General features: G+C 55.7%; 3 protein-coding genes across 3 annotated transcripts; all 3 read left to right on the plus strand.

Annotated features, from left to right (window-relative positions):
- Positions 1-1,903: 1,903 nt before the first annotated feature.
- Positions 1,904-4,655, plus strand: LOC136300563 (phospholipase A2, membrane associated-like). The gene is made up of 5 exons (XM_066203042.1): positions 1,904-2,150; positions 2,782-2,830; positions 3,523-3,667; positions 3,912-4,018; positions 4,262-4,655. The coding sequence occupies exons 2-5, from the start codon at positions 2,794-2,796 to the stop codon at positions 4,402-4,404; spliced, it is 432 nt and encodes a 143-aa protein (XP_066059139.1). The 5' UTR covers positions 1,904-2,150; positions 2,782-2,793; the 3' UTR covers positions 4,405-4,655.
- A 1,457-nt stretch (positions 4,656-6,112) lies between these two features.
- LOC136300564 (phospholipase A2, membrane associated-like) lies at positions 6,113-7,520 on the plus strand. The gene is made up of 5 exons (XM_066203043.1): positions 6,113-6,119; positions 6,505-6,557; positions 6,822-6,966; positions 7,076-7,182; positions 7,260-7,520. The coding sequence occupies exons 2-5, from the start codon at positions 6,518-6,520 to the stop codon at positions 7,382-7,384; spliced, it is 417 nt and encodes a 138-aa protein (XP_066059140.1). The 5' UTR covers positions 6,113-6,119; positions 6,505-6,517; the 3' UTR covers positions 7,385-7,520.
- A 156-nt stretch (positions 7,521-7,676) lies between these two features.
- Positions 7,677-9,676, plus strand: LOC136300565 (basic phospholipase A2 A-like). The gene is made up of 5 exons (XM_066203044.1): positions 7,677-7,795; positions 8,184-8,240; positions 8,411-8,537; positions 9,007-9,113; positions 9,229-9,676. Exons 2-5 carry the CDS (start codon positions 8,198-8,200, stop codon positions 9,339-9,341), a joined length of 390 nt encoding a protein of 129 aa, XP_066059141.1. The 5' UTR covers positions 7,677-7,795; positions 8,184-8,197; the 3' UTR covers positions 9,342-9,676.

Raw genomic sequence — 9,676 nt, forward strand, 5'->3', positions numbered from 1 at the left:
AAGGAATGGGGGGAGCCGGGGGTGGCTCAGGGGCCTCTCATAAATTCCACCCATAGGTGACCGTGGTACCTGGTGTGTCCCAGCCCTCCCACAGGAATTCCCATTCCTCCAACCCACCCAAAGGAAAACCACAATGGTGTCACCCTACTGAAATACCCAAATCTTTGGAGTTTAGCCCTAACAGTTTAAACCAAGGCATTACAGCCTGTCCTGAGCAAAGGCAGCAGGATGGGAGCACAAGACAGAGTTTAACCTCCCTGTGACAGTATTCAGTGAGCACTGCATCAATCCAGACAAATAAACCCCCGACTGGTGAATTGTTGTGAAAGCACTTGTTTGAAATTACGCTTTCCACACAGGATCACATGGGGACCTAAAACAACTCTGTTGGGGAAGTTTCATTGTACTGGGAAAGCTGCAGCTGGGAGGGAGGGGGAGTCCCCTGACCCCCCAAGCTACAAATGATCCCTGAGTCAGTTTTCCTTCTGGGAACACCCCACACAACACCGACCTTGTCCATCTCTCCCCATTAATCCCTTTCTAAACCCACTCCTACTTAAGCAGCTGCTGCTCCCACTAACAGATGCCCATCGAAGGCAGCAAGAAACAAGCAATAAATATCCGCCATAAACTTGGGGTCTCCACCCTGCAGGGTGGGAGGATCAAGGATCAAGGCGAACCGGGGCACTAAAAATGAATAAAATAAGTAGGGAAATAGTTTCCTATCAGCTCACCCCAGCCCAGGATGTTTAGCAATGTTGCAGATCAAAGCACGTGGGGTATTTACACTTCAGTAAGGCCCTGAGCAAACAGATGGGTGGGTGATACCCGCCTCTCCTTGCTCCATAGGAAGGCTGAAAAGTTCCTCATTTCCAATGGAATAATAACTTCCACAAGTGGTTTTTAAGCCCTGGAGTTTGTGGGTTAGTTAGAGAAAGGGTTTAGCTTCATGTGGGCACTCCCCTGAGTGGATCCTCCACAGAGAGGGAGGGCTTAAAATGAGGGGATTTGGTTAAAACCATGTGTGGATCTCAAATCCGCATGATCCCAGCCCTCTGCTCTCCATTTATGTCTCTGGACAATGCTTTTCACACAGATTTATCCAAACTCTACAGCAAAACCCCAGATTTTCTCCCCAAATCCAAGGGCCTGCAATGCCAAAGCAGGACCAGCACAGACAACAACTACCACAGTGGGGAAAACTTTCTGCCATGGGAGTATTTTGAGGAGGAGGTGGGAAAGAGATTGATTAATTTATTATTAGGGATGCCCTGGTTTTAAAAGTCAGGAGGGGAAAGCAGGGGTTGAGATTGTCACGGTGGTGTTTTGGAGTGGCTTCTTGTGCAGATGGTGAGTGGGGAGGCAGGTGAGATGTCACTCCCCACCCTTAACAGGCTTGGACGGGGTTTTATTCCACTTGCAGCAGGAAATAAAAGGTTAGAGGAAAGGAAAACCCTGGGACAGACAGCTCTGCCACCTTGGAGGGCAGCCAGGAGGTGACATCCCTTCCAGTGTCAGCTTTGGCGGCTCTCGGGGAATTTCGATAAAGGTTTCTCTACTTGACTCCAGAGCAGTCAGTCATTTCTTTACAATGCCCAACCCTGAATTCCCTTCTCCAGGAGCGTGGTTAATCCCTGAGGGTGGGGCCCTGCCTGTCGCCTGATTACCTACATTTGTGTCTGTGTTTGCTCTTGGCCCCACGGTTTCAAGGGAAAACAGCAGCTTTTGTTCCTTATCTCCTCTGGTTTTCTGTCTCCCCCGTGTCTCTGTATCGTGTTTGGGCTATGGTAATTAAATAAACTGTATTCCCAAATCATTCCAAGTCGGGTTTTCGTGTTTTTTCCAGCATTTGCTGCTGGTGGTTTAATTAACAAACCCCTTTCCCCCTGGGCAGACAGAAAGACCTGAGGATAGGACAGGAAAACTGCAGACCCAGGAATTGCAATCCTGGTGTTTGCTGCTGTCCCTTGCAATTTGGCACAGCTGGATTTGAGTGCAGCCATGGATTTGAGGGGGCAGTTGCAAGGAAGGAACCAAGATCTTTGAGGCTCCAGGGGGAGAGCTGGCAAAACTGAGGAAACACTGAGCCCAAAGTGCTGCTCCTACACCTGGAACAAGGATTCAGCAGCCTCTGAGGTGCCATCCTGGATGTAAGTCACTTTTTATCCCATTTCTCCAGCCACCAAATCCCATGGATTTTAAAACCATGGCGATGGCCAAGGCTTGACTGGCCTCACACAGGGATGGAGCCGGCCTCATGCCCAGTGATGAGTGAGATGATGGAGGTGCTCACTGCTGTAGGAAAACTCTTGGGTTTTGGGGTAGACAAGGATGGGAATCAGCTCCCTGTTCCAGGCAAGTCTGGCTTAGGACGACTGACACCATCAGCACAGATAAAGAAGGGGGTGGGATATAAACCAGGGATATAAACCCACCCCGGAGAGCCAGCAGCGCTGGAGCTGCAGGTCCGGGCGGGGTAAGGAGAGGGGATTTCACTGCCCTGGTGCTCATCAGGCATCTCAGGGCGGGGGGGACGGCTGCAGGCCCAGGCAGGACAAGCCACTGCATCCCTGCCAAGCCCCACTGCATCCCAAAACTGGGATACAGAAACCTCGGGGTTCCCTCTGTGATGCCTCAGAGCGCTGTGTATCCACAGTGACACAAATGTCACCTGAGGCACTGCCCAGGTGACCCAGCTGGTTCCATGTCCCTGCTGTGGGCACTGCAGAGGCTTCTGTCCAGCCCCTGGATCATCACCAATCCTTGTTGTTCCCTCTCCAGGGCAGTCCCAGGATGAGGAATCTCCTCCTTGCCGTGCTCCTGGCTTGTGGTAAGTGCGCTGCTGTCCCCAGCCAGGCTGGAATCCACTGACAAACCCTGAGTCTTTGTGCGCAATTCAGGTTTTTGTTTAAATCTGGCACTTTCTCTCTCGTGCTTTGTGTAGAACTGCTGCAGTCCTGGAGAGCTTGGTGATGGGGAGGCTTTGGGATGCTGAGATCCATATTTATTTGGGGAGGCCCTGGAGCCTATTGTCACCTTTCCTCTCTGTGCCAAGCCCATGACTGATCCTGGTGATGGGAGATTGCTGTTTGCAGCATGGCAGAGCCAGTCCAGAGGGCAAAATATCTTGTGCCAGACCGAATCCAGAGGTTGTAAAAGCCAGACTGAAAAAGCCATCTTCCCTGAGAGGATGGCCCTGGCACAGGCTGCCCAGAGAAGCCGTGGCTGCCCCAATCCTAGAATTGTCCAAGGCCAGGTTGGATGGGTCTTGGAGCAACCTGGGATAGTGGAAGGTGTCCCTGCCTATGGCAGGAGGTGGAACAAGACATCCTTTGAGGTTCCTTCCAGCCCAATCCATTCCATGATTCTAAGATTCCATAATTCTGGAGGAGGGGATAAAGCTTCCCATGGTTCAAATCCTGAAAGTGCAATGCCAGACCGCGTTAATGGCCCTGCCTGGTGCGAGGTGAGGCAATGCCCCCGGGCTCCCTGCTCTGCCCCAGCCCGTGCGTGTCCCCGCAGGGCTGCTCCCGGCCGACAGCAGCATGCTGGAGCTGGAGCGGATGATCCGGGCGGCCACGGGCAGGAGCGCCCTGCTGTCCTACAGCTGGTACGGGTGTTTCTGCGGCATCGGCGGCTCCGGGACCCCCGTGGACCCCACCGACCGGTGAGTGCCCACAACGGCGTCACCGCTCCCAGCCCCGGGGCCCTGAAAGTCCCTCACTGGCGTCCTTCCAGGGCTGGGGTGTGTGTGTGGGGGGGTGTTTTACTCCATTCCCCAGCCAAGTCCCGCTGTCGCCTTGCCGCCTCCTATTCCTGGTCGCCTTAAATTTGAGGCAGAGCCTTCCCCTGCCCTCCAGGTGTGGCGAGGGAAGGTTTGGGGGCCGCGGTTTGACGTGGTGTCCCCGCAGGTGCTGCCAAGCCCACGACTGCTGCTACAGGAGGTTGAGGGAGGGCGAGTGCAGCCCCCTGATCACCCCGTACAGCTTCACCTCCAGCGACGGGCACATCACCTGCGGTGAGTTCTGAGCGGCACTGCTCCCCGAGACGGCCCATCCCCGGAGCACTGCACACAGGAGAGCATCCCCCGGCTGAATCCAGCCCCATTCCCGGCCGGCTGCGATAATCAAATTGGCGTTGAGGATGTGGGGAGGTTGGGGAGGACAAGCACCGGGACACGCCGCTCTTTCCCCTTCCCCGCGGTGGCTCCGGCCAGGAAAGGCACCGCAGGGCTCCGTGTTTCCCCCCTCCTCTCCCGCAGGTGATGAGCAGAGCTGGTGCGAGAGGGAGACGTGCCTGTGTGACACCGCGGTGGCCTCGTGCTTCGCCAGCACCCTGCACTCCTACAACAATTCCTACCGCTTCTACTTCAAGCTCAAATGCCAAGGAATGCTCCAGTGCTGAGGAGGGGGAATCTGCACACGGAGATCCAGATTTTGGCCGGTTTTCCCCAGCAAGAAAAGCCTGGGTTGGGGGCTCAGAAAAGGGAAAGCCCCAGAGGCTTCCCATGAGGTGCTGCTCAGGGTGAGAAAGGCACACACACCATGGATAGAGAGCCACAAGTTCCTGGAAAGACACACCAGCTTCCTCTTCTTTGTGCCTTCCTCCTCACTTGATTTCATTTCCCAGCAAAGAGAATAAAGAGATATAATAAAAGGGATGCAAACTGGTTCTCCGTGGTATTTTTCTGTAAGGGCTGCTGAGACTGAGGCACTGCAACGGTGGCTGCTGAGTTTGGGGAGCACCTCTGCGTCCCACACCTCACCATTTGCCTGAAACCCCAACATTTCCATGGTCCCGACAGGGCTGTAATTCACACATCCATCCCAATGCGGAACAAGTTACCCAGAGAAGCTGTGGCTGCCCCTGGATCCCTGGAATTGTCCAAGGCCAGGCTGGACAGGGCTTGGAGCAGCCTGGGACAGTGGAAGGTGTCCCTGCCCCAGTATCTTCTGGGATGTTTGGCTTCTGACACACGAGGATTTACTAGGAATGACACAACTGCTCTTTTATATCTATTTCCTGCTATAAATGATTCTGTACAAAGCATTTCATATAAACATATTTTTTTATGCAGACACATTAAAAGCGGGAAAACAGTGTGAGGACATAAATTAATTGCAAATTATTAATGAGGCAGTAATTATCCTGAGGAGTATTAATAGGCTATGAGCAATTCAGATAAGCACAAGTCATGCCAGCCAGGGAGCATCACTCGTGACACCAAAGTGGAGCTGGAATCAGGGCTTGGCTGAAAACTTTGTCGGTGGAGGACAACAAAAAACTGATTTTCCAGCACATAAGACAAAAGACACAGACAGATCACCTTCCTTCCCTAACACCCCTCCCAAACCAAATCAGTCTGGTCATGACTCTTGGAAATAAGGGCTGGAGAATAATCATCCACAGAGGAAGGAAGATTTCAAGGTTTTGACACTTACATTACTCAAGTGCTGATTTAGGAGGGCAATCCATGACTGAATGGTTTCTGCGGTACGGCATAATGAGTGGGTGGAAAAACCACAAGGAGAGAAATAAGGGGAAGTTGCACTTTCTCACCTCAGAATATTCGTTTTGCTTCTGTTTTCTCATGGTGAGTGAGGGTGTAATCATCCAGTGTCTGCCCAACTTCGTGTCTCTGGGAACTGCACATTTGGAGATGCTTTCAGTGCTGCCTGTAGACTTTTCCCAAAGAAGTGATAACTCTCCTTGGACCACCTTACACCTCCTTGAAAGCCTCAAACTTGCTGCGTCCATGCCCAGCCTGAACTAGAGCTCTTCTTTCCCCCCTGGTGCAGCTCCTCGGTGCTGGGAAGGACAGAGGAAAACTTTGGGCATCTCTGACCGAGGCAGAGCATGTTTGCTTCCTCCTCAGGCTGGAAGTGACGCTGCTTTTCCACCTCATCCGACCCAGCACCCACCCCATGCGTGGGGTACAGAGCTGGGGTGTTAGGGGATTTTTGACATTCCTCCGAAGGGGAAGGATGGCACCTTCTCCTTTACAGGGAAGCCCAGTCAGCGAGATTTGAGTCAAAGGAGCCCCAGGCAGATGGGAGCAAACTATATAAAGCAAGCCCAGTCGGCTGCAGGGCACTGCAAGCCAGCATGACTTTCCCAAGGTAAGTGAGGGTGGAGGACTGATTTCCTTCTTTTCCTCCTTTCACCAGAAGCTGTGGTGCAAGTGGGGAGCGAGTGCCATGCTGGGGAAGCAGGATTGAAGGAGATGCTGCCTGAGACACCAGCCCAGCAGAAGAGCAGTGGGTGCAGACCTTGAGGGCTGAGCATCTCTCCAATTTTTTCTCCCTTCCTCCTGATTTTGCTTTTTCCCACCCTCTCCCATCTGATTCCCATCCCTGGCACTTTGTGCTGAAACAATGGGCACATCCTTACCGCCCTCATCACTCCTAGTCCCTGGAGAGAGGGAGAACCTCTGCTCCTGGATGACGAGGAGAGAAAGAAGAAGGTGGTTGGTATACCAGAGAATGGTTTGGTTTTCTCCCCCAGAGCTGCCAGATGTATGAACGTTCTCCTCGGCCTCTCTGTGCTGTTTGTGTGGGGTAAGTGTCCTCTCTCAGTCCCCAGGCTCTCTGTGCACTTACATCCATTGAAATTAGGCTGGTGATTTCTTCACTTCTCCCCATCACCAGCTCTCCCAGACATGCAACAATGCTCCTGTGCCAAGCTGGGAACACATTTCCTCTCCGTTGCATTATAGTTTCTAAGACATCACCACCCTGGTGCCAATTTGGGGGCTGGAGGGATGGATCTGCTGTTTGGGGGATAGGGAATCAGCGTGATCTCCCTGATTTCCTCCCCTCCAGGCTTGTCCCCAGCCCACGGGAGCCTCTTGGAGCTGCAACAGATGATCTCAGAGGCGACAGGGAAAAATGCTCTTCTGTATTACGGCTTCTATGGCTGCTACTGTGGCCTGGGGGGCAAGGGGCAGCCCAAGGATGCCACAGACAGGTGAGAATTCACTTTAAAACGCCCTTTCCAGACACCTTCTTGAATATTTTTAAATTTCTGGGGTGCGGGGAGAAAACTCCATCCCCTAAAGCTTTGATCTCCTGTGCAGATGCTGTCAGCTGCATGATACTTGCTACCAAAGCCTCCTAAACTACCGCTGTGATGCCAAGACATGGCCCTACCACTACAACTGGCACCATGGCCGGCTCTCCTGCAGTGAGTAGGGCCCTGGAAGAGGGGGTGTCACCCTGCCCCAAAGCCGGGGCTGATCCTGGGCTCCCCCTGTCCCGCAGGACGGGGCTCCCGGTGCGCCTACTTGTCCTGTGAGTGCGACCGCAGCCTGGCGCTGTGCCTGAGGAGGAACGGCAGCAGCTACAGGAAACTCTACCAGTTCTACCCCAACAAACTGTGCCGATGATGGGAGCTGGGATGCGGGGCCGGAGCGTGCGCGGGTCGGTGCCGGGATCGCCCCTTCATCCCTGCCTGCGCTGACCACACCAGAGCTGCTGTAAATTAAATCAACGCGGAAATAAACAATGTTCTTGTTCAACGTCGCCGGTCCTCTGAGAGCTGCTGCTGGGCAGGGAGAGAAATCCCCGTAAATAATCAACATCTTCCCAAAAACTTTCCAAGAACTCGGTCTGGGCCCCTGCGTCACTCGAGGCTGCAGCCCACGGGGAGAGGGGGGCTGGCCGGGGGGGAAGGGGCGTAGCAGTGCCTGGGTTTGGGACAGACGAGTCATTTTGGAGCTTCCACTCGGAGCTCGCGGGCTGCACACGGCGGGCAGGCTCTCCCCGGGAGGACAGACTGACAGCGAGGAAGATCCTTGGTGAGCAACTCCCCCCCCCGCCCCTCGCCCCGCTGCTGTGGAAAGGAAAACACGGGGGGATGTTGGGAGGAGGCAGAGGGAAAAGTGCGATCGCTTCCAAATGGAAAGGCAGCTGGGAGGCTGCGCTGCGCGGGGAGAGGGGCACTGCGTGCCAAAAGCGGTGGGACGGGAGGTGAGAAATGCCGGAGGGGTGGGACAGGAGCTGGGGCAGCGTCAGGAACCACCTGCTCTCGGCCAAGAGGCAGCGACACTGATGTGAGGGGGCACAGTTGCTTTCCTCCCTCCACATTTTGGGGGTGGATCCGATTTCGGAGGAAGCTTCTCACGGCAGCTCCTGTCAAACTGGCCGTGCTGCCTGGCTGAGCCTGCCCCCTGTTTCTCCTCCCAGGCCCAGGTGAGAGGATGATGAAGGTCCTGCTGGTGCTGACGATGCTGTTTGCCTGCAGTAAGTGCATCCCCGACCCACGGAGGGGAGCCAGGCTCATCCCCAAACTCCTGTGCACTCCTCAGGGAGACTCCCAGCAAAGTCTCCTTCCCTCCCCACTTCCTCAGGCCTCATTTCTGCATGTAATTTACCAAAAAAAAAAAAAAAATCACATTTTACGGTCACTCTAGGTGTGTTCACAGCCCACGGGAAGCACCCACGCACGTTCACACCGGGACTCGAGGGAAGCACCGTAGGAAACCTGACTGCCCATGGATGCTACTCGGGATGGGGCACCTCGAGGGCTTCAGTGGATCGGTACAGGCAACGCTGCCCCACAGGGCTAACCCTGGTCCCAGGGGGCTAACGCTGGTCCCCGGGGGCTAACGCTGGCACAACCCCAGCAGCACCCCCCGAAGCTTTGCAATATGCAGACCATGTGCTTGGCAGCAGCAGGAAGGAATCAGCATTTCGGGAAGCAAGGAAAGTGAGGCAATGCTCACCCCTAATTCCATCCCGGAGCCAGCAGGGTGGTGCCAGCGACTGGTCCGTGGAATGGCACCAGCGGAGAGGGACGGTCCTGAAGCCGGGATGTGGGGCAGGGCTTGCACGGGGAGGCAGAGGCTTGGCGTGGGAACGGGCAGGACAGAGAAGCTTCTGGGTGATCCAGAGCAGGAGGATGCAGAGCTGGCGGCTCTTCCCGCCCGGCTCGCAGAGCCTGTATCAGGAGGGGCAGAAGCGGCCGGTGTCACATTCCCGGCGAGTCCAGGCTCTCCTCCCTCCGCAGGTGCTGCCTGCTCCGAGCCTGCTGCTATGCCAAGCTGGCAGCGCGGCGGTGCCGCGTGGGACCCGCGCAGCCCCTCACTGTCCCCCGGGCAGGGATCCCCACCTGCAGTGAGTGCTCATCCCGGGGGCTCGGGATGCCGCTTTCCAGACCAGCCCCTTTCCCGGGGCTGCCCTTTCCCGGGGCTCTCGGGGCAGGTCTCAGGCGCGCTGTCGGTGCCCGCAGGGTCGGGGACGTGGTGCCAGCGAGGCGCCTGCAGGTGCGAGCGGGCGGCGCGGCTGTGCCGGGCTCAGCTCCGCCGCCGCGCCCGGTGCCGGGGACGAGCCGGGCGCTGTTGAAGCAAAAACTCCCTTCGCAAAACCATCTCCGGGCTGATCGGCGACGGGACGGCGCCGGCAGCGCTTCTCAGCCCTGGCGAGTCTCCTCCTCGGGGCCTTTTGGCTTCGAGGAGAGGACAACAACCCTCCGATCAAGTCGCGTCACGGGATCCGAAGAGGGGGAGCAGACGCGATGTTCCAGCACAGCAAAACAAGGGAGGAGCGGACACCTGCCCCTCGTCCCCGTGAGGGGCGGGATGGGAAGCGTCCCCCTTGGCAGCCTGTCCGCTCCCTCCGCTTCCTGCTTCACAGCAAATTCCCTCCTGTTGCTCCAAAATAAAACCTGAGAGCCCAAA

Source organism: Chamaea fasciata, unplaced genomic scaffold (assembly GCF_029207755.1).
Source record: "Chamaea fasciata isolate MVZ Bird 193981 ecotype frontalis unplaced genomic scaffold, bChaFas1.0.hap1 SCAF_23, whole genome shotgun sequence".
In the NCBI taxonomy this organism is placed as follows: domain Eukaryota; kingdom Metazoa; phylum Chordata; class Aves; order Passeriformes; family Sylviidae; genus Chamaea; species Chamaea fasciata.

What these genes read in the sequence shown, in the direction of transcription:
- LOC136300565 (XM_066203044.1), top strand. Translation starts at nt 8,198, where the DNA reads ATGATGAAGGTCCTGCTGGTGCTGACGATGCTGTTTGCCTGCA. An exon ending in GACGATGCTGTTTGCCTGCA is followed by an intron (nt 8,241 to 8,410) that starts GTAAGTGCATCC and finishes CGGTCACTCTAG; the next exon opens with GTGTGTTCACAGCCCACGGG. An exon ending in TCGAGGGCTTCAGTGGATCG is followed by an intron (nt 8,538 to 9,006) that starts GTACAGGCAACG and finishes CTCCCTCCGCAG; the next exon opens with GTGCTGCCTGCTCCGAGCCT.
- LOC136300563 (XM_066203042.1), top strand. Translation starts at nt 2,794, where the DNA reads ATGAGGAATCTCCTCCTTGCCGTGCTCCTGGCTTGTG. An exon ending in TGCCGTGCTCCTGGCTTGTG is followed by an intron (nt 2,831 to 3,522) that starts GTAAGTGCGCTG and finishes GTGTCCCCGCAG; the next exon opens with GGCTGCTCCCGGCCGACAGC. An exon ending in CCCGTGGACCCCACCGACCG is followed by an intron (nt 3,668 to 3,911) that starts GTGAGTGCCCAC and finishes GTGTCCCCGCAG; the next exon opens with GTGCTGCCAAGCCCACGACT.
- LOC136300564 (XM_066203043.1), top strand. Translation starts at nt 6,518, where the DNA reads ATGAACGTTCTCCTCGGCCTCTCTGTGCTGTTTGTGTGGG. An exon ending in CTCTGTGCTGTTTGTGTGGG is followed by an intron (nt 6,558 to 6,821) that starts GTAAGTGTCCTC and finishes CCTCCCCTCCAG; the next exon opens with GCTTGTCCCCAGCCCACGGG. An exon ending in CCCAAGGATGCCACAGACAG is followed by an intron (nt 6,967 to 7,075) that starts GTGAGAATTCAC and finishes TCTCCTGTGCAG; the next exon opens with ATGCTGTCAGCTGCATGATA.